Source organism: Meleagris gallopavo, chromosome 2, assembly GCF_905368555.1.
Source record: "Meleagris gallopavo chromosome 2, MGAL_WU_HG_1.1, whole genome shotgun sequence".
NCBI classification, from domain to species: domain Eukaryota; kingdom Metazoa; phylum Chordata; class Aves; order Galliformes; family Phasianidae; genus Meleagris; species Meleagris gallopavo.
Genome location: NC_139405.1, coordinates 22,427,105 through 22,449,737, shown reverse-complemented (window position 1 = coordinate 22,449,737; position 22,633 = coordinate 22,427,105). Strand labels below are relative to the sequence as shown.

The window sequence follows — 22,633 nt, the reverse complement described above, 5'->3', positions numbered from 1 at the left end:
GCGACCGCGGCGTCCCGAAGCCATCGCACGAAGCGACGCGCAGGCCCGCGCCCCGAGCCCGAGTCCCTCCGGAAGGCGCTCCGGCCCGAAGCGCGCACTCGAGGCGGCCACGGTCCTCCCTCCGCCCGCCCCTCCCCCGCGGCTCCGCCGCCTGCGGGAAAGGCTTCGGCCGCCCTGAGGGGCCGAGCGTGCGGCCGGCAGAGGGGAGGAGCGGGCGCTGCCGCGCGCACGGCGGCGGGAGGAGAGCGGGCAGCGGCACCCGCCGCCCGTTTGGGAAGCCGAGGCCGCACCCCGCAGCGCCTGGCGCCGGCACTCACCCCATCCCGCCGCGCGGCGCCGCCCCTTTAAACCCGCGCAGGCTCCGCCCCTCCCGCCGGCCGCCGCGCAGCGGGCGGGACGGAGCGCAAGATGGAGGCGGCGGGTGAGGAGCGAAGGGCGCCGGCCGCCTTCGTGGCGGCCCTGGGGTCGGAGGCCGGCGGCGCCGCGGCCGCGGTGCTGCCCGAGCGGCTGCAGCGGCGGGAGGCGGAGCGGCAGCGCGGCGTGGCGCGGCAGCGGGAGCTGAAGGAGGCGCAGACGGTGCGGGAGGAGGGCAGCGAGTTCTTCGCCGCCGCCTTCGGGCGGGAGCGGGAGGCGGTGGAGGCGCTGCTGGCGGCGGAGCGGCCCGAGGAGGCGGCGGCGCGGCTGCAGGGGCTGCAGAAGCTGCTGACCGAGAGCGTGCGCTTCCTGGCGCCCTACGAGGTGCGGCAGGGCCAGGAGGCCGTGTCCCGGCTGCAGGCCGACCTGGCGGCCCGGCGGCAACAGCTGCGGCCCAAGAAGAAGTTCGCCTTCCGCAGCCTGAAGAAAGAAGCGGCCCCGGGCGCCGAGCCGCGCCCCGCCGAGCCCGAGGAGCCCGCCGAGCCGCCGGCCCCGGGCAGCGCCGAGGGAGAGCCGGGCGGGCCTCCGCTGTGCGGCTTCGGCCGCATCGAGGGCCGGGAGCTGGAGCTGGGCCCGACCGAGCTGCTGCAGCGCGACGTGGTGCTGGAGGAGCTGCGCGGCTGCCGGGTGCGGCTCCGCGGCAACCCCAACACGCTGCGGGTGCGCGAGTGCCGCGGCTGCATCGTGCTGTGCGGGCCCGTCTCCACCTCCGTGCTGGTGGACGGCTGCAGCGAATGCCAGCTGGTGGTGGCCTGCCAGCAGCTCCGCACGCACCGCACCCGCGGCAGCCGCTTCTACGTGCAGGTGACCAGCAGGGCCGTCATCGAGGACTGCAGCGAGGTGTCTTTCGCGCCCTACGCGTGGAGCTATCCGGGCATCGAGGCGGACTTCGAGTCATCCGGGCTGGATAGAAACAGCAACAACTGGAACCTGGTGGATGACTTTGACTGGCTGGCGAGCGACAGGCCCTCGCCCAATTGGAGCCTCATCCCCGAGCGAGAGCGTGTCAGCTTCTGGGACTGACGGCGAGCGATGGAGCCTGCCAGCAACGTGCTGATCCGCGGGCGGGAGGGCTTCACCTCTACGGGCCATAAAATGATTGCGGGTGGTGCTTCAGTGGGGAGTTACAGCCTGTGGCTGGCTGCTCTCCTTTAAAATACCACTCGGATGTAGTTTACTATTACTAAATTTGCTGCTGTATGTATTGCTGGGTTGGCCAACTGCTACAGTACCTCATTGCTGAATTTCTTTAATTAAGATGGGGCTGGGGGCACCGGTATTCATGTGGCAGCAGTCCTTGATTGGAGCTGCTGTGCTGCTGTCACTCAGCCAGGCAGAATCCGAGCTCCCTGCTAGTGCAAGCTGTAGTCAACTGAAAAGAGGGAATGCCAAATCTGTCCCGTTTCTGCAGTGAAGCAATTACACACTGCTGTGACGGATATGGAGGAGGGAGATATTCACTGAAGCAGCAAACAGAAGTTTAAAGAGGGAGTTTGTACATGAGTACTGTATGTCAGGTGAATCCTGGGCCGCAATGCATCTGGGACCCAGGTTCTGCTGTGTGGGTGACAGCTGTTAGTCAGACTTCTATTTCAAGGAAAAAAAGGTTAATGAAAACGTAACGTTCTCCTACTGTATTAATGATTGAAATCTGCCTCTAGAAGGTAGATAAATACTGAACAACGGCATTCTCAAAATATGCGAAAGGAAGCTGCTTCTGTAAACAGCAAGAACCTGAATAAGATTAGACTTGTGTACCTCTCGGGCCATACGTTGTTTGCTGACAGACATCACAAGTTTCAGGGCAGCAGTGTTCAGGCATGTCCCAATGGTTGTTTTTTCTGCTGGCAGCCAGTGAGCTTTGCTGTGATCATAGCTCACAGCACTGCCACTGCCTATCAGGTGCAGTGCTGACAGAGGGACTTCATAAAATGTGATAACAGAGCACAGTATTTGGGTTCCAGAATAACATCTTGCATAAAGGCCCTTGGTGCACAGTTACCTCTAAAGTCCTGTTAATTCACTCTTGTTCAATACCAGAAAAAAAACTACATTATGATGGAGGTTTCTTTTTATAATGACCACTTAACAGTATGAAATGTTGAAATAATGAAATATTACCTTGCTTAAATAGCAGCTCAAAAGTTGTATTTAAGAACTCTGCCTAATATTTATGCTGCCCTATCATTGTATGTGCCTCTAATACTGACTAATCCACCGAAGCCACGTTACTGTTATGAGGAGTATTTTGAGTTCTTAACTGCTTTGGAGCAACAGAGAAACTTAACATGTTTTTTCAGCACATTTAATTTAAAAAGGGATTTAAAAAAAGGGTGCTTTTTTTTATTATTTTTACAACTTCACCATTGTTTACTTCTGTTGATGTACACTTTTTTTTTGAATGAAAACTGGATTTTGCATTTCAGTAGCTTGTTTTGAGTTGAGTTGTTCCTTCACCATGCATTGACAGCATCATAAAATCATTCAGAGAGAACACCGATACTGTTGCTTTAACATATGCTGGTTTTAATACCTGTTAAAGGGAGATGATTAGATGCAACTCCGACATATCTTAATTTCAACACATTGATGTACACAGCCTGATTAGATAATATTATTTCCCCAAATATGCTGGTAGTGACAGACCCACTTTCAGGGCATGATAGCAAGATGTTTGGCCTGTTAAAAAAAATAAATGAAGCAAAAGCCCACACAGACACTTTTGTTCTGCTAGCCAAAGGCTATAAGCATTAATTTGCTCTATGTGCTGCTGGACAGTACCATGTACTTCTTTGCAAAGTACTTCTGTCAAATCAAAATTACTCAATGTCCTTCAGCAATGTAACTTTACAGCAAATTGCTCCTGGCAGTTACTTTCCCTTAAATGTTTATCACTACTTCAGTAATACAAGTTTGCTAACTGGATCTTGGTCTCTGGTATGACAAAAGATGAGCAAATCCAATTTCAGGCATGAGGATATTTGGTCAGCCAAGTTTTTTAATATGTGTTCATGGTTCTGTGTACCATAAAATATGCACCCAGGTAGTTAAACGTCTCTGCACCTTTTAGAAGGTAGAATTCTTAACAGAATAATTTTCACAGGAATATAAAAAACTTTGAAAACCAAAGTGCATTAACAGTAACACGTTACATGAACACAAGTGCTAGAAGAGTTTTGTTGGCATATTCAGAGGCTGCGTGAGTAATGAAATAGCAACTTTTGGAAGTCTTTTTAATGGAAGAAACAAATATCTGGGCATCACTATGTAGGGAGTGACTTAAACATTAAAAATATTTGAGGAAGAGGAGTCACAGATGGCACAGGCACCAGCAGGGCACCACTGCTGTCCCAGAAGAAAGCCTTCATCCTGGCAGCAGCAGTGCAGAGCCCCTGTTCGCTGACCAGCATAATGGATGCCAGTATTCCAAAGACATCACATCTGTAGGTAAAAGAGGACAAATTCAACAAGGCAAGAGAGAGTAGAACTGAGGTCCCAAAAGTGCAGTTCATCATTTGATAAGAAATCCATCTTCCAGTCAAATGTAGTGGGAAGGGTAACTCAGATGTATGGATATGTTCATTCTGTTCATGTAGTTGTTTTTTTTTTTTTTTTTTTTTAACAGAAGTATTTAAAAGCATGGAAGTAGTACACAGAAAAATATTGATAGGAAAGTTACACGTGTAGTAATCCTCTTTAAAATGTTTAGTCTGTCAGTAAATCAATTTCTTCTTTCTACGTTGGAAACAATTTCTTTTAGCAATGATAGACTCTAGTTTAACATTTTGGAAATAGTATCTGGGGGATACTTTGGCAGGTCTAGAATGTGGGGTTATCTAGACTTTCACTGGAACTATTTATTGAGCAAATACTAAACACTGAGTGACTAAGAGATGAATCTACAATGCTTGTAGCTTGGTTGCGCTTACCTTTTGCCTCAACTGCCAAAAGTCATCGGAAAAATTACTTCCTGCAATTTTCAGGTAAGCCTGGGGTGGTTTACTCCAGAGGACTGAGGATATCTTCAGTACGTTAGTGATGAAATGCACTCAGTGAGAGTGCCTGGTTTTACCGAGTCAGGAATTCTATGCAATCTTGTCTCTGTGGTGAAGCAGCTCGTGCATGGTCGCATTCAAGCTGTGTGAGGAAATATATCTGGAGCCGTCTGGGCAAGGGTGAGAGCGGTAAGGGACTCAGCTGCTGTGTTTTCCTCTTGAAGCCTGCTCTTGCAGTACCCAGAGGCAGGGCCAGGCAGTGCTGGGGCAGCAGCTGTCGGGAGCTGTGCCACCCAGGTGTGCTCCTGGGTCAAGGAGACGCTCAGTGCCGGCCGGTCAGAGCTGCTTTGTGTCCCTGCTAATCGCAGCTTGCAGGGAAAGAGAGTGGCACGCTGCTCCTTGCTTCAGTACAGTAAGCAATGCTGACACAAAGAAAATTGCCTGACAGCCTCTCCTAGGCCAGGAGCCAGCATTGCTTAACGTCTTACCTATTAGAGCTTGCAAGAATCTCCCAAGGCCTGTGGGGGAAAAAGCAGTTGTGTTAAGGAGATATTGCTCAGCCTTGGGTTGAGCAGAGCTGTTTTTGTGGCTGAGCAGATTGCAATGAAGTCAGGCTCACAATCTTGCTATGGGGAGTGTAAAAGCAGTACATCTGCTTTGAAAGCAAACTGATTTCATGCTGCTTTGCCCAGAAGGAAGGCACGGGGCCTAAGACCTGATACAAGGGAGAAGATGGATCTCAGAGGAGGTTGTCCCACCAGGTGAGCAGGAATACCAAGAGCTGATTGCTGCCTGCAGTCAGGACAAACAGCAGCAGCATTTGTATCTTTCTATCTTAGCACCTGTACTGTTCATAATGTGAGACCAGAGCAACATTTTCTCAAGATCTGTAGTTTTGGTTTGTGTTTTATTGCCACCAGAATAAACAAGGCACTTCTTTAGAACCACACGCGCACAAAATTACTTCTGCTAGGCTTCATAGGCTGAAAAACAAATGCCTGCTGGGGCCGTGGTTATGAATACATCAAGAGGATAATAAACAGCACAATAAAGCTAGATGTAAATTGGCTCTGAACAGAGGGCTGACTGGTGGAAAAGCATAAAATTTCTGAGCAGTACAAAGTACTGAAGCACGGAACAATTTTCCACAGAGAGTTGCAAGAGCAAACATTCTTGCAGAGATTTGGTTGGCTTGTCCTTCAGACATCTGCAAAGCAAGAGTTACTGTGGTTCACCACAGCAACCTTGCTCAGCTTTTTAAATCTCATGTGTTCATGAACTAAATAAAATAGCTTAAAAGACAGTTCTTCAGCACTGCACAGATCTATGAGTGTTCATATTTGTTGGCATTTTGGGATATAGCACAGACAAATGGTGGAAAAGCTTGACCCTAGGGAAGCGACTGAGAGCTTTGCTGCTGTTTCCAGTGAGGCCAGCAGTGCATCTGGACATCCTATCCTGAGTATGCAGCCACTGCATTTCTGTCCCTCTCTTGGCTATCAACACTTCGTTGCTCAGCTCTCCCCTCTTACTTCCTTCTCCCCATCTGACCCTCCCCACTTGCAACTGTGGCATTTTTTCTTTTTCTGGGTAGGGCCCTCTGATCCACACAAGAAAGCTTATGGTCTGTACTGTACTGAAAAGCCAGTTTCATCACCTGCAAGGAAAAAATCTGTGCCGCTTGTGGAATTTCAACATTTGTATTCACAACCTGATCCAATTTGTCTGATTGACTTCAGGTTCCATCTGTTTTGCTGAGATGTTTTCCAGCAGTGACTACTGTGAGTCTTTTGTAAGCTTCTTCCACTTTCCAACATATTTCCCTCCTGTTTCTACAAGTACAAATATTGATTTATGACTCATTCTTTAGCAGTCAACCCTATGCTTTAAGCATTACAGTAATACAAGTAAACACTCATAATGAGCACCTCATGGTTCAAAGACAGACCAGGCTTTCCAACATGCTACCCACGCTGGGGATAAAGGATGGGTGAAGTGCCAGGAACCATCCAGAGTAAATCTGTACTGAAGATCCACAGTACACCTGGTACATCACATTGCCCTTTGAGACGTACAGCAGCCACAACACTGGATTCAGCCACATACCTTCGTTCCCAGCCTCAAGACCCAAGGGCACTTTGTGTGGCATGCATACAGCAGGCTACCCATTTGCTTGTATGCACAGGAGGAAAAGCAAACCAGGCTTTTTCTCTGCCTGTTATTTATATAACATGATACAACATCGCAGCACCTTGCTTCTTAGGGCTGTCCTTCAACGCTGCAACAATCAGAAAGATCAGCAGGGTGGAAGGTCAATACAAGAGATACAATAACAAAGAGACTAGCAAAGATAGAAAGTCATTACAAAGGCAAAGCACTCACCTGTCTCTAAAGATATAGGCTCACAGGAAAAATTTCACAGGGAAGAATCTCCAACCAGAGATCCATCCCAGTGGCAGTCAGCCCTTAAACGAGGTCTAAGAGATGCAGCCAGGCTCCACCCTTTCCAGTCACATAGCTGAATTGCCTTCACCTGTGCTCCCAGGACTGACCCAGTCCTTTCCTGAGGTGATCAATCAGTGGTTCAGGCCGTGACTCAACATTTGCCTTACACACACATTGCACGATTACAAATTCAAGCAAAACCACCAACTACAGCACATAAATATATTTCTTATCTCCACACAGTGACCTCCTATGACATTTAAAACAGATGCCTTCACCCCTGTGGTCATGCCATCATGGAAAAAGAAGAAAGACAACAATTAATTAAGAGACAAGAAAGCCACCCATTTTGCATCACAGAACTGAAAGAAACAGATTAAGCCAGGAGGTTTTTTTTGTTTTGTTTCATTTTTAAACCAACTAAAAGCACTTCCATAATTTAGACACAGATTGCACCTGTATAAAGGGAATTTGTTTTTTAACAACCTTATTCATAAAGACTTTGTCAGGAGCATGGTAGGAACAGGGCTGGGCAGCATCTATATAGCAGATACTGGATTTAATGATCTGTAGTACGTTTTCCAGTCTCCCTGACTGGTAATTTTTCTGGGTTATGCTTATGTTAACAGGCATAGCTTTTTGCAAAAGTACCAATATTGTATTGTTACCTACAGAAATCAAAACTTTGTAACAATATTTTGAATTTGACCACTTTTGTGGAGATTCCTAGCAGATCAATAATCATTTGAACATTTTATTCTAACATTTTTTTCCCTCTAGAACAGCAAATGAATTACACACTTGAGTCTGATATGCAGCCTCTGAGGACACCATTAGCTTGCACATCCTTGTGCAATTAGCTTTAGTCTGCTTTGGATCATTTTCAAGATTTTTCCAGGTGAACTATCAGGCAGGAAATCCACACAATTAATGATCAGTCTGAACCAAGATAAAGGTTTTCAATAAGAGCAGAGAGCAGGTAAAAATAGCTTTCTTTGCTGTAATGCCCACCCCATAAAACACTTCTCAATGATCCCCCCCATCACTTTCCCCTTTTCTAAGTTGCTGTGCTAGAGCCAGCCCTCAGCTCATCACTTTGCTGAAGCTCACATGTTGTTTGTTACCTCCATCTGGAATGAGCTGGAAACATAATTTCCCCACTTCTTAATTGTTAGCTTCATTTTTTGAAGGGAGCATAGCACAAAATTTACTGGTACCAATCCCTTTTAAAACTTGCAAGGATGGTGATTTGATAAATAGGAAGTTTTGACTACCCTGAGCCTCTAACTGGTATTGAAATCTTGACACTACTTAAATAAACAGCAAATTTCCAAATCATTATTGTTTTGATAACTCCCTGTGATAACTGTAAAGAAGTCACATGAAGTCATTGAGGTCCTGAGCATCAGGTGAATAGGGGAACATCTCCCAGAAAGCATTAACCATTTGGGAGTGGCTTATTACAATTTCTTCTGTTGCCTTTATGTAAAGAGAGGACTAAGAGAGTAAATCTGAAGGTACCAATGAGCCTTGAAGCATATTGTATGGGAACTGTTGAGTCATGGCCTGAACTACTGAAGGCAGTTCAGGTATGTGACTGGAAAGGGTGGAACCTGGCTGCACCTCTCTTAGACCTCATTTAAGGGCTGACTGCCATTGGGGAAGGTTCTCTGGTTGGAGATCCCTCCCTTGTGGAGTTTTTCCCCTCGAGCCTAGATCTTCAGAGATTAGTGAGCATTCTTTCCCTTTTGTCCCTTTTGCCATTTCACTCCTGTATCACCTTTCCACTGCACTAATCTTTCCAACTGTAGCACATACACTACATGTTCTATTTTACCACTCCTGAATTAATAGCAAACAGCACAGTGTATAAAATTGAATTACCTCAGATTTATTGAGGGCACCTGAATGTAGTGAAATGTAAGGTAGTAGTTGTTCAGCTTTATCTATGCTCCTGAATGCTGAGAACTTCTCGGTAGCCGCAGTGACACCAGGCTTACAGCTGCCGTGGGCAAGTTTACTATTTCTCGTCTTATCAATTGCACTGCAGAATGTATTTCACCATATATCCCTGTGATTCACAGACCTGATAAAAAATTATTTTTCACTTATCACAGTTTTACTTTGTCAGCACTGACAGGAAAGGAAAAAAAAAAATTAGTTTCATGTACGTAGGATTGACTTCAGGCTGTCAGATAAATGCAGCCTCCACGGTACCTTGTCCTGAGCCCTAAAGAACCTAGTGAAATGTAGCAGCGTGCACTGCATAGGTATGGGATAGAATTACTTTGGATGGAAAAGATTTCTAAGATCATCTAGTCCTACCATCCACCTACCACCAGTATTGCCCATTAAACCATGTCCCTAAGTATTACATCTCCACATTTCTTGAATGCCTCCAGGGACAGTGACTCCACCCACCTCCTGGGCAGCCTGAGCCAGTGTCTGACTACTCTTTTGGAGAAGAAACTTTTCCTAATATTCAACCTGAACATTCCCTGGAACAACTTAAAGCCATTCCCTCTTGTCCTATAGCTGGCCACTCAGGAGAAGAGGCCAATGCCAAAAAGCCAGGAGAGATGTTATTTCAGAGCTACAGCTTACTGCACAGAAGTGCTTAACAGGCCCTCCCAAGAAAAAGCCATACAGCAAGTAGAGAATGGCCCCGATGGGCATTTTCCTTCCTCCACCCCCCTGGCACACTCACCCCTCGCCTGCAAGGGCAGTGGCAATGCAAACAGCCTGCTCTAAGAAAACCACTATTACCATCTGCTCTCCCACCTAGATGGGGAGGAACATCAGAAAAATCTGCAGCTTTATGTTCTTCATCACCACTTGAGCAACCTCCCAGGATCTAAGGCAGCAACCAAGTAATGCACATGGTCCCATGTAGCAGCAGGCTACAAAAAATACTTTTTTTGGAGCACTGCACTCTTCTGCTCCCCTTCCTCCCAGGCAGACCCTGTGCTGGTAGTAGGTGCCCTCACCAAGCCCTGGAGCTGCCCCTTCACCCTCTCTGCCCCAGCATCTGCACCCTCGCCCACCTCTCCTGCTTCCAGCCTAACAGGGTCAGGTTTTTCCTTGCTTGAGTCCATTTTTCCCTGCTGCAAAGCTTCTCCGAGCAGGGTATAGGGTTATTTATTGTGTTTCTCTTAACTTTTCCTTTCACCTTCCCTCTCATTAAAGCCTGGAATTTGTACAGAGCCTGAAAGTAAATAGAAAATGCCAGGTGTGGGTTTTTTAGGTCACTATAAACGACATGCTTAGCTGCTTTCAGAATGCATAAGCCACTGGATGTCATCTGGGGTAAACAAGGGAGGCTGAGGACTGCAAAGGTGTTGGTATGAATAAATTGGGGTCACACAGAGGAACTGCACTTATTCATGCAGCTGCTTTTATCTCCACGCCTTCTTCCCTTTTCCTCAAAGCATCCATATTTTGCCAGTAACAAAGATCTTTTTATGTCGCTGAGTTTTCACATTCTGCCAAGCAGCCTATCATAAGAAAGCCCAAATCTACTAAACAGTAAAATGAGGGATTATTTCCACTCATCTGTTGACAGACATTTCTCCAAATTGGATCAAATGATTAAAGGTATTAGAATGACGTCTTGCAGATCCAGATCAAATCATTTGAAACCTTGAGACTGTCTCTCCTTTGCTTGGAAGGAACCACCAGAAATAGTTGCAGGTGCTAATTGCCCATTATTCTTACTAATGTGAATTTGTGAATTTGGATCTTTGAATATCTACTTGCTTGAACCCAGGCGTGGGGAGCTCAAGATGGAAGGACAGTGCAGCACTTCACTTTGGGCTGCGTCGGCCGGAGCTTTTCTAAACGCCTGAATGGTTCTTTCTCGAATCGCTTACACGGAGAAGAGGGGTTCAGGCTGCAAAAGCTTTCAGCGTCTCACATCTTGCGACGATGGCACTGCTGAAAGTCAAATTCAACCAGAAGAAACGGGTAAAACTAGCCCAGGGACTATGGCTCATGAACTGGTTTTCAGTGTTTGCTGGAATCATTGTTTTTAGCATGGGGTTGTTCCTCAAAATTGAGCTCCGGAAGCGAAGCGAAGTGATGGACAATTCTGAAAGCCATTTTGTGCCCAATTCTTTGATATTGATGGGTATATTATCCTGCGCCTTCAATGGTTTTGCTGGCAAAATTTGTTACGATTCTCTGGATCCCGCTAAATTTGCCAAGTGGAAACCTTTGCTGAAACCTTACCTGGCACTGTGTTTCCTCTTCAACATACTCCTCTTCTTTGTCGCTCTGATTTGCTTTCTCATGCGGGGCTCCCTGGAGAGCACGCTGGCTCAGGGGCTGAAGAACAGCATGAAGTTCTACCGGGACACAGACACCCCTGGAAGATGCTTCATGAAGAAGACAATTGACATGCTCCAAATCGAGTTCAAGTGCTGTGGGAACAATGGCTTCAAAGATTGGTTTGAAATTCAGTGGATCAGCAACAGATACCTGGACTTCAGCTCCAAAGAAGTGAAAGAGTAAGTGATTCAGCAGGGTTTGTATTGCATAGTATCATTATTTGGTCAATGCTATGTTAGAGAAGCATACACCAAAACAGATGCTGACTGGATACTTTTTGTATAAAATGCTTTTTTTAATCGGCACTTGCTTAGGGATGTCAAATATTCTACTAGATTAGTTTCTCATCTGCCAAATTCCTCTAACATTATACAGAATGTAAAACATAAAGCAGAGAAATACGTTCCTCCTCTTACATGGTGCAACGTGAACAAACTTCCAAAATATTCTTCTGTATCTTTTACATCTTTATAGCTCATTACATTGAGCCTATTCCCAAAATCGTGTGTGACTAACAGCGAAGTAGCAGAACCCCATTGTATGAAAAGGAGATTTCTGTGAGACCTACGTTCCTGTTCAGAGGCTTCTAGATAGACACGGTCAGCACCACTTTTAGAATTCCACCTTAGATATTGGTAATTAATCTTTAGGAAACAAGCAGAAGCACTAACACTTTTGTAATAACCCATGTGTTTTATATCCTTTAGATTTAGAACTTTATTTTAAAATTCACTCACTTCACTGAAGCTGATTGCTTCAGCTCCGAGACAATTCAGAGCAGTCAGCATCTGTTAACGTTCCCTGCTTTACATATTATCTCTTATAGGAGTTGGACTCAATGATCCTTATCCCTTCCAACTCAAGATACTCTATCATTCTGTAGTCAGATGCATTTTATGTTCTCTCTCTCATACAAACAAATTCAAAATCTATACTAGTGCTTAATTTTTTAAACCTGATATGAAAATATCGCTATCTTCCTCTTTGCAAAGCAGAACATATTGTTGAGCAGAAACACCATAGTGGCACTAATGTCAGTGTAAAAAGAGGTATTAATCTCAAAATAAGTTTAGGTATATAAGCACAAGTAAAAAATAAACATGAGAGCCAACGAACTTTTGAAATGAAGAGATGAATTCTTTGGGAATGTCACTCATTAAGTGAGCACTTTGTTGTTACACAGAGGGACCTTCTGCTTTTGAGATATCCTGCATATGTTAAAAATGTCTGAAGTAATCTTGAAAAAAGCTTTATATACCTCATGGGATCCCTGCTTGACTGTGTAAATGCGATTTCATTTGTGTGCCTCTGCATATTGCTTTGCCAAACTGGGTGGTCTGCTTATTTTTACAATTCTCAACCAGGACAATATAGTGAAAACTCCCCCAGGGATAACCTATTGCACTGCAGGGTTAGAACAGATACATTCACTATTTAATAAAGGAGTATTTGCGTTGTGATGGTATGCCCACGGGTATAAATAACTTCTTAAAAGTGTAATAAGTTCACCTTGCCAGCATTATACGGAGATTTGAGAGCTGTATCTTAATCCAGCAGCAGTGGAAGGACAAAGCACAGAGGGAAAACGAGGTTATACTGCCCTTAATAAATTATGTCTTATTTGGGACTGAGAGAAGTGGCAATTTCTTTGTGCTGCTGAAAAAGGAAATAGAGCATTAAAAATCAATCCACAAGTGGTTGTTAATGAGGGAAATCAGGGCTTGAACTACACGGTGAGGCACGATCTCTGCTCACGTTCCTGGTGGGGGTGTTCTGGCACCTTTCAGGTCAGTAGCAGCGTTCCCCTTAATTACCGGAAAGTCTATTCTCTGCAAAGCAATTTTCATATTATTCATAGAGTGAAGGCCTGATCCAATCTCTCTGAAACTGGTGGAGCAGTCAGACATCAGTGGGAATTAGACCCAACTCAAAGCATGCTTTATATCTGGAGATAAAACCTGCATTTGGCATTTAAATGTATTTAGGTCATGACTGCAAAGTGGTATTTTGCCTTACTGGCCTTTTGTCATCATCTCTCTCTACAACACAACTTTAAAAAATTCATATTGAAAGCTACAAGCAACTCTCAAATCTTTTTCACCTTTCTAGATCACTGGGGCTCTCCATTCATTCTGTTCCATTTTCTTAGTGAAATGATATTTATTAGAGTTGCAGTGCTCTTATAGTTTTCTCCTGTAGTCTTGGTGGAACTACTCTCAGTCTGAACATCTCACATCTAAACAGCTCAAGAAGGCACCAGACTAAAGGCTATTTATTGGGAGCAACCACGGTCTCGAATTACAGTTGGGAAGCTCTTGCAAAGACTTCATGAATTCAGCACCTTGTAGCTGAAGTACATTTCATGTTTTCAATACTGGCTATCTTCTGTAGCCAGGAATAAATGCATAGTCCCTTCCTAGAGCTACATCACAGACAAGATTTGCTGGACCAGTGGTCTAGCTGGACATGGTGGGTTGTTGTGGGTCCTTTTCCAAGATCACCTCCAGTGGTCTTTCCACCCTAGCTATGCTGTAATCACTCTTTTTCTGAATGCCTTTCATGAATTTTCTCTCTATTTTTCTTAAAAATTTAAATTCTTTGAAGGTGCTACCTGAGAGGGCATGTATCTATACCAAAGAGTTAAATATAGAGTCAGTGTAGCCTTGACCAAAACCACTTGAGGGGAATGGTGCTGAGTAAACAGGAGATGCGGAGAAATTGCACATCCAGGAAGCATGGTGGAAAATCTTCATTACCCTTACTTCCTTTTCTCATTCGAGTTCACTTCAGTGTATTTTTACATGTACAAGTGTGTATTGATGCTTCCTTCTGCCCTTGCCTGCATGCAGTCGAATCAAAAGCAACGTGGATGGACGGTACCTGGTTGATGGTGTCCCCTTCAGCTGCTGCAACCCCAGCTCCCCAAGGCCCTGCATCCAGTACCAGGTCACCAACAACTCAGCTCACTACAGCTACGACTACCAGACGGAGGAGCTGAACCTCTGGGGCCGTGGCTGCCGGGAAGCCCTCCTGCACTACTACAGCAGCATGATGAGCTCCATGGGTGCCGTCGTCCTCCTTGTCTGGCTTTTTGAGGTAATCTGTCAGCATGGTAACGCTCACCCCTAAAAATTTGCTTAAAATATATCAATCATCCACTACCATTCTATGGCCAGGAAATCACAGAAGGTTCCAGGCTTGAGATGGAAAGCCCAGGAAGGGCTGAGGTGACAGACCCCACTCCAAAGCAAGTCCAATCAGGGTCTCGAATGTCCCCATAACCAGGGGAACAAGCAGACCAGCTTTGTGCCTGATGCAAAGCACTGGGTAGAGAGTGTGAGAGCTCAGTTCTCCAGGTGCGTTACTTCTACCTGTGTCACACCCTAATGGGGAATAGAAAGTGCTCAGAGCAGTGTACCAGAGAGAGATGGCAGAAAGTTGTGGGGTATAAAGTAGAATTAGGTGTTTTATGTGATGATAAAAATAAAACCTGGAGCCATGTGCAGTGTCTAGCTTCAGATCAGTGTTAGCTTTAAGGTTCTCCATCAGCTTTATCAATTTTTTGATCACAAAATGGAACTTAGGCAAAGCAGGCAGATCAGTTTTGGTTTAGTCTGCTATCAGAAACCTCAGTGTGTGTGCAAACTGGTGCTGACATGGACAACATCACCTGAAATGCAGCTTTGTTGTTAACATATTGTTCATTTGAAGTGAGAAAAACACATCCATCTGCCCTTCAGAGGCAGACAATTTTCTCACTGAGGTGTTTAATCAGAGCTAATGTGAAGGCTGTGTGAGCTGGAAGGGGCATGGGGGCAGGGACTGAGTGCTGGGAGCTGCTGCCCAATGACATCGCCTGTCTCGAATGTTGGGCTGGCTTTTCCAAAATGCACATGAACACAAATGAACAAAGAAGCACTGCGTTGTGATGCAGGTGTTGGTCTACAGCCTTCCAAGCAAACACCTCCCCTAATATCCTGTGAGGGATAAGAAAACCATCACATAGTTACTTCGTGTTTTGTTGTAAGAACAAGCACTCTGCGTGTCTGAGAAATGTGCTATCTACCTGTAGCACCGTTACTCCAGTCAGAAAGCAGAGAGAAGGCTGCAGTATGTGTCTCAGCACAGACTCTAAGGCTGAGTCCTTGAGAGGGCAGCTCTGCTGTACATGAAAATCAAGAGACCCAAAACTCAGGTGTTGAACTGCACAAAAATGCTGTGAAAAATTCATGAGCAGGAGCCTGTAATATAACTGCTGCTTTCTGGGAGAGCAGTGATGGTAATAATGTTAATAGCAGCAATAAAAATAGTGCATTTTATTTCTAACTTTTCAAATTATACCCTGGCAGTGTTTTCAACCTGTGGAATAGTGAGGAATTTGATCTTCTCTTCTATTTTCCTTCATCTTTTTTGAAATAAAAGGTGAGATTTTTTTCAGGTAATCAGAGGACTCTCCAGGCAAAGCTTTAGGGAACTCTCGCCTGCACTCACCGGCCTGGGTTCTATTAATTGTCCTGGGTATTTATGACTTGCCTGATATTCCATAATAACGGAGCCATATCCGGGTCTCAAACTTCCTCTGCTGTCTAGGGGAACTTTGAAGGGAGGAAGCAAAGCAGGAAGCAGACACCTCTCATGGAACACAATCACTTTCTTTAAATTGCAATCAGGGTAGGAAATGGTTTTGTGCCGAGTTACAGTGCAGCAGAGACCCAGGGCTCTTGGCAAAGGTTGGGCTTCAGCCTCACGAGGGTGTGACACAGAGGGGACAGGCCTGAGGGACCCTGCTAGTGGGGCCAGGAGGACCAGGGGGTGGGAAGTGTGGCAGGGCCCCAGAGAGATATCCTCATGGATGTTGCTGGCATGGTGAGATGCCAGAGCACCACTGGGCAGGCTGCTTGGGCGTCAAGTTTCTATACAAACCTACTATGAAGTATTAAGACCTCTATTTGAAAAAAAAAAGTGCAGCCTGTCATATTTTCTGGAAGTGTATAATTATCCACATGCTGCTTTTACTAGCAAAGCTGTAGGATTCCCTGGAGTGACAGTCAGTCATGAGGGTGACAAAAAAAGATCACACTGTGCCCTGGCTAAGCCGCCTCAAGCTAAAACCTGGCAAACAGATGGGCTTGGCTGCAGAAGGTCAAGCAGAGCAAGCTCAGCCATCTTAGTTACTTCCTCAGCCAGAAAGAGGAAACGAGGGGGTTGAAGAGTGCATTTCAAAAGCAAGGATGGGAAGGCTGGTTCTCCAGGCAGTTTGTCTATTAGCCAGGGTAAATCATCAAACTCTGCAAAACTGGGCTAGCTTTGCGATGCCCTTCTCTTCTTAATTGTGATTAAGCACAGATCTACAACTCAGAGCATCACAAACTGAGTGGGGTTAGCAGGAACCTCTGAAGGTCATCTGTTCCAAGCCTCCTACTCAAGCAGGGCCCCCTAGATCGGGTTGACCGTGACCTTGCCCAGGTGGCTTCTGAAAATCTCCAAAGATTGAGACTCCACAGCCTCTCTGTCTATGCCCATGCTTAGTCACCCTCATGTTAAAATAGCTTTTCCTGATGTTTCAATTTGTGCCCGTTGCCACTTGTCCTGTCACTGAGCACCAGTGAAAAGAGCCAGGCTCCATCTTTGCACCCTCCCTTCAGGTATTTATAGACATGGATAAGATCCTGCTGAACCTTCACTTCAGGCTGAGCAGGCCCAGTTCTCTCAGCCCTTCCTCACAGGAGAGGTGCTCCAGTCCCTCAGTCATCTTTATGGCTCTACACTGGACTCTCTCCAGTCCATGTCTCCCCTGCATGGGGAAGCCCAGAATTGGACTCAGAACTCCAGGCAAGGCCTTACCAGTGCTGAGGAGAGGGGAAAAAATCACTTCCATCGACACGTTGACAACACTTTCCTAAAGCAGCCCATGATACCATTAGCCTTCCTTGCCACAAGGGCACATTGCTGACCAATGTTCAACTCAGTGTCCAGCAGGACTCCAAGGTCTTTTTATGCAGAGCTGCTTTCCAAAGGGCAGATTGCCAGCCTGTACTGATGCCTGGGATTGTTCCTTCCCAGGTTCAGGAGTTTGCACTTGAACTTCAAACTTGCTGAGGTTCACATCCGTCCATTTCTTCAGCCTGCCGTAATCCCTTGAAGTATTTCTATAAACTTAGGCCAATTCGAAGTATCTCTACAAAGCTGAAGCATGATGAGGCATTAACATACATTTCTGATTTAACAGAGAAGTCCAGCTGCCATTCATAATTTCTCTGAGAATGAGCATTGCATGCTGCTCTAAGTGTCCTGGCCAGGGCTCAAAAATGGAAAGAGATGGGGCTATTGAAAAGCTATCTGCATTGGAGGTTCAGAATAAATAATTTACAACATACATTACTTCAGTAAAACTGAATGTGGGAAAAGGGTTTAGCAGATAGTTGTTTCTAACTTCCTGGACCCTCTTCTCATCCAGCAGAGAAGGCAGTTTCAGATCAGAGGTGACAAGTTGAAGCACTTAGGACTGTTTTTAGCAAGCCTCTTAAGCCTGGGGACTCAAAATATTTCTGAGTATGACGTTTAAGAAAAGGAAGTCTTAAACTGAGAGAAAATGTCATAGAATCTCATTTGAAGGCAGGTCTGCTGCAGTTTCTTTTTTAAAGCAAGACCATATTTAGGACTAATTTCTCTCCAGGAAGCCTGAGAGTATGATTAATTACACTGCCAAGTAGTGGGACTTTGTAAATCAGTCACAAGAGAAAACTACTGCTGACATACAGTGAGGAAGCACAGGTAGAGAACAAAACAGAGACCACCTTTGAAGTCCAGTCCTATTAATATATTAATCTTTACCTGCAACAACCATTGATATGAAAGTTATTAATCCCATTACTGACAGCAGGAAAAATGGGGCTCAGAGTGAAAGGAAGATTCCAGACACTTAAAATCCTACGACTAGTATGATGTAATTTATCACTTCTTGTGCTCTTTATAGAAGGGTGCTTCAACTGATTTACACCATTGTAGTATTAAGTAGATTCAGAACAAAGTAGGACTGTCTCCAGATTCAGAGTTATGAGAACCTTTTTTGAGGACCAAGGAATCAAGGAGGTTGCATTCCTATGTTAGACAGGATGAGACATTGCTTTTGGATATTGAAGTACTTGATGAAGTTTGTTTGTTTGGCTGAAGTCTTTCCCTTTATGGCCTTCTGAGTGAAGGCAGAAAAACATAAACATCTGAAAATGCTGATAGTTGCTTTTGTCTTCCACGAGTTTGGAGATGCTGATCATACACAGACAGCACAACCAGGATGAGAAGGTTAAGGAATAGTCCACAGAAGCACAGGCTTGACCTGTCCTTTTCAAAAGCCAGATGTGAATTTTACAATTAGCTATGTAATGGGTCAGAATCCCAGACTGGCTACCTGACACAGTTTGTAAGTGTTCTCCATCTTCATCTTTACATAGAGAATGTTGCTGCATCCTGACCACTTTCTCAGCCATTTCATCAAGCTGGCTCTTTTTGGCACTTTCTTTCCATATTTCACAGATTTCACAGCCATATTTCACACTTTTTCTCATAAGCACCACATACCTGGTATCAGATTACTCTCAACAGTGTTAGGAAACTGGCAGCTTTAGCAGGGTGAGCACTGTTCTGCTGATAGCAGAGGTCAGCAAAGACACAAACAGGGATAGGAAGCTTTTCCTGACTGTCCCTCTCTTTTCCATTGCATGGGGCAGATGTCCGTGATGGTTGGCTTGCGTCTTTTGCACACCTCTCTGGAAAGCATCACAAATCCTGAAGACCCTGAGTGTGAAAGTGAAGGGTGGATTCTAGAGAACAGCCTGAAAGACACTCTGAAGTCTGCATTGGAGAGTTTGAAAAAGATTGGTAAGTTCAATCAGGTGGAAGCAGGTGCCGAAGGGGCTGAAGGAGAAGAAGCTGGGAAGACTCCAGCCATCACAACAGTCAGTTGAGCTTCTAAACAATGTGAACTCTGATCAAAGAGGAATGAAAAAACTGAGGATTGTGAATACCTACTTTTTAAAAGCTATGTATCAACCATCAGAATACACATTTCTACACATGCTATTTTTTTTTATTATTATTATTATACATATATATGGAAGGATACAGCATAGTGCACCTTGGGATAATGCATTTATCCACTCAGTGAGTACACCATATTCATTACTTCTGGGGGAAAATGACTCCACTAGGACTTTCAATACTCACACGTTCCCTTACCAGGGACTGCTAGCATTAAAAAGAAATCATAATAATTGTTGGCATCACACTGATCCATTCCATCTTATTTTGAAATTAAAAGTGGAATCTGAAATGTTAGTATTTTTTCTCAAGTTGGCTTACCATCATACTTAACGTACGTTAACCTAGAAAGACAAATGTCTTGGTTTTCTGGAGAGTAACGTATTAAAGGAAGAATAATTTCCAGAACTGTATATAATAACTTAGTGTTTTGACAAGCCTCTCATATAATGTGTTTTTTTGTTGATGTGCTAAGCAATGGTATTTTCTGCTGTATTTTTATGATGTACTTAATAGAACAAAACAAAAATTGTAACTTAAAGAACAGAGCAAGCATGAAAAGAACACCAAGGTAAGATTTATGGGTTTTGTTCTTGGGTTTTTTTTCAGTCAGTATATCCTGAATGAACGCACTGTAGACTTATGCTTCACCTTGTATTCAAACAAGCAGAAGTTTAGAAGATTCCTCTTGTAGTGGGTGGAATCAGTGCTATGAGCATGTGCCAGTCATGGCTATTCTGGATGTTTATAAATACATAATCTCATAGCTTTATCCATGGTATTCAAGCCCAACTACTTTTAAATTTAAAATTAAAAAGAAAAAAAAAAAGAAAAAAAGGAAAAAAAGGAAAAAAAAAAAAAGAAAGGATACTTAGAACAAACACTTTGAATGTTTTCCAGTGTCCTAGCAAATGGATTCCATTCATTGGTAAGTACACCACGCCTCAAACTTTGAGGCTGGAGAAATATAAGTTTAAATCTGTCCCCAGCTTGCAAACTTTGCAACACTTATTTTTCTTCATCAGTGACCAAATACCCTTCACTGTATCTTACAAGTCAAAGAGAAGGCACATTTTGCATGTGCTGCCCATCTCCAAACATTGGTCATGGCTGGAGGACCCCTTTTTTAATACATAAAGTTGCAATAAACCATGGTAAGCTTGCTGTAGTATGCATCCTCCAGTGAAGGAGCAGAGCATCATCTTGAGTCTTCCTACAGCTGCCAGATAAGTTCAGCTAAAGGGAAAGAAACCAGAGAGAACAAACACTAATCTTCCTGTTCCACATACCACCATCAGCTAAGAGACAGATCCACACTTAGGTTTTGCTCTGCTGTGCAAAACTTCTACTCTTCTATGGTGCACCTCATGGAGTTTTATCAGCAGGTCCTGTCCATCTGGCTGGTGGCCATTCTCCAAACGAGCCATGTTCATAGCTGCCTGATCACTGCACAGCTCCTTGGTTTTCATTCTCAGTCGCTTGTGCTCTCATTCCAGCAGCACTGCAGAACCACAGCTCCTCTGGCTTTTGTTCAGAGTGATAAGCAGCTCCTCCTAGATGGGCAGACCAGTCCATGACAGGACAGGTAGGAATGTGTCCGTGCATCAAGCCAGTCTATATCCCAGTGGCCAAACTGTTTCAGGCCACCTGCACACAAGGCTTGATTTTGACAGGTATTTATGGCACCCTTTCATTTTTTTTTTAAAGCTGATGACAGCTTTGACCTTTAGTTACAATAAAGAAGGAAAAAAGCAAAGCCAACTCTGAAGTACAAACAAGAGCAACCGGAAAGAGGGGACAAGTTAAAAGCCAACTTGCTATTCACCACAGCCTATCGTTGATTGCTTTGCTGAGGGAAACTGCACAGCAGAATTGGGTAGAACAGAGCAGATGCTTTCTTCTCAGTGAGAAATCCATACAACCAGCTGTTCGTCTCAGCTGGCCCGTGAGAGAAGAACAAGGCTTCAAATGGCATGTGACGTAGCCCCATTTGCCGAAGAGCTTTTTGGAGGAAACATATTATGATTAGGGGCTGCATTACAAGGATTACAGTTTTTCCTTGTGAAGCTTCAGTGTGCTGTGATCCACACAGGTTTCTTGGCCAGACATCAGGTTTTTCAAAGAGATCTAGATCTACTGCTGTCTTAGAAATTTGGTGTAGGATGTTCCTTTAGACAAGACTCTGCAGTTGTTTGTGGTCTCTATTCTATTCAGTTTGTTGCTAGGGAGACAAATTGTCAAATTATTACTTCAACACCACCTTGGAGAAGCCAATTCCAAGAGCAATGCTGTCACTGCATACGTTGGGTAGAGACCATCTGAGGCAGGTTTATGAAGAATAATACTGGAATTGGGGTTTCTTGCAAGTAAGATCCAATAGTATGTATGCTCACGCTGTCTAAAATAAAGCCTCCTGTTTAATGAAGATCTTTGTAACATCTCATGATTATTACAGAATTGTAATATGGTTGTTTTGTAAAATATTATATGTAATATATCATTGATTCAATCTTTAATATATTGTGACATGGCAAATGCTGTTCTAGATGAAGATATCTCTGCTGCACACAAATGTGAGCTTAGGTATTAAAGTTCTGTTGCAAGTAAAAAACCTCTTTAAAGAAAATGTTTAAAAATACATACAATTTAATACAGATTTATTTAATTTGCATTACTGCTGACTTTTTGCTTCCATGGTCATTTTCTGACCCATTTTATGTGTTCTTATAGGGAAGTTTTCACCTTTATAAAATGGCTTAGAGAAAGCAAAACTTCCTTGTGTCTTGTGCCAAGCCAAGCTCAGGATGTACAGATTGCTAATTTGCTTTCCTTTTACTAGAAGGAGAATTTGCCAGACCAGTTCAGCGTCCCCTTTTCCAGTGTGCCAGAATTATATCATCTTCACAGCACACGTAGAAGTGCTCAGCATCTTCAGGATCTTTGACAATCATCTCAGCTGGGTTTATAAGCCCTTTTTCCCCCCTCAGTGCTAACTCACAGCAGAAATTCTGAAGTAAGCACTGCTACAGTTTGAAATTTGCACCTGAAGCCGATGTAGCCAGATGAAGCAACCTGAGAACTTCCTGGGCACTGCCCTGATTCTCAAATAAACTTCAGAAGGATGTGTGCTTAATTTATACAAACTGGGACATTTCTTTTTAGGGGCTTCCATATGGATTACTGGCTTAAATCTCAGTTCCCAGATCTGAGAGCCAGCCCAAGGCCTTGAAGTGCAAATTGTTAAGAAATATCCTTAATTTAAAATATATGCCTGCACATGAAAAACATTTGTTTGAACCAATACAGAACATTCATTAAACGCTTTAAAGGAGAAAATATAAACAGCTTCCTTAAAGCTATTAATTCCTAAGTAGCCTTAATACAACTGATGAGATTAGCCTCCATGCATTACATGA

General features: G+C 44.4%; 3 protein-coding genes across 3 annotated transcripts in view; 2 read left to right on the top strand and 1 right to left on the bottom strand.

Annotated features, from left to right (window-relative positions):
* Window positions 1-354, bottom strand: part of BICRAL (BICRA like chromatin remodeling complex associated protein) — a 41,554-nt gene extending 41,200 nt beyond the window's left edge. The window contains exon 1 of the mRNA XM_085219326.1: window positions 318-354. The gene's annotated coding sequence lies outside the window, so the exon portion shown is untranslated. The remainder of the gene's footprint in view (window positions 1-317) is intronic.
* Window positions 355-408: 54 nt separating this feature from the next.
* On the top strand, window positions 409-2,839 carry TBCC (tubulin folding cofactor C). Its single transcript, XM_010706814.4, has one exon. It carries the CDS (start codon window positions 409-411, stop codon window positions 1,435-1,437), a length of 1,029 nt encoding a protein of 342 aa, XP_010705116.2. The 3' UTR covers window positions 1,438-2,839.
* Window positions 2,840-10,064: 7,225 nt separating this feature from the next.
* On the top strand, window positions 10,065-21,815 carry PRPH2 (peripherin 2). Its single transcript, XM_003203872.5, has 3 exons — window positions 10,065-11,359; window positions 14,030-14,276; window positions 18,908-21,815. The coding sequence occupies exons 1-3, from the start codon at window positions 10,779-10,781 to the stop codon at window positions 19,142-19,144; spliced, it is 1,065 nt and encodes a 354-aa protein (XP_003203920.1). The 5' UTR covers window positions 10,065-10,778; the 3' UTR covers window positions 19,145-21,815.
* Window positions 21,816-22,633: the final 818 nt, after the last annotated feature.

What these genes read in the sequence shown, in the direction of transcription:
- TBCC (XM_010706814.4), top strand. Translation starts at nt 409, where the DNA reads ATGGAGGCGGCGGGTGAGGAGCGAAGGGCGCCGGCCGCCTTCGTGGCG.
- PRPH2 (XM_003203872.5), top strand. Translation starts at nt 10,779, where the DNA reads ATGGCACTGCTGAAAGTCAAATTCAACCAGAAGAAACGGGTAAAACTA. An exon ending in AGCTCCAAAGAAGTGAAAGA is followed by an intron (nt 11,360 to 14,029) that starts GTAAGTGATTCA and finishes GCCTGCATGCAG; the next exon opens with TCGAATCAAAAGCAACGTGG. An exon ending in TCCTTGTCTGGCTTTTTGAG is followed by an intron (nt 14,277 to 18,907) that starts GTAATCTGTCAG and finishes TGCATGGGGCAG; the next exon opens with ATGTCCGTGATGGTTGGCTT.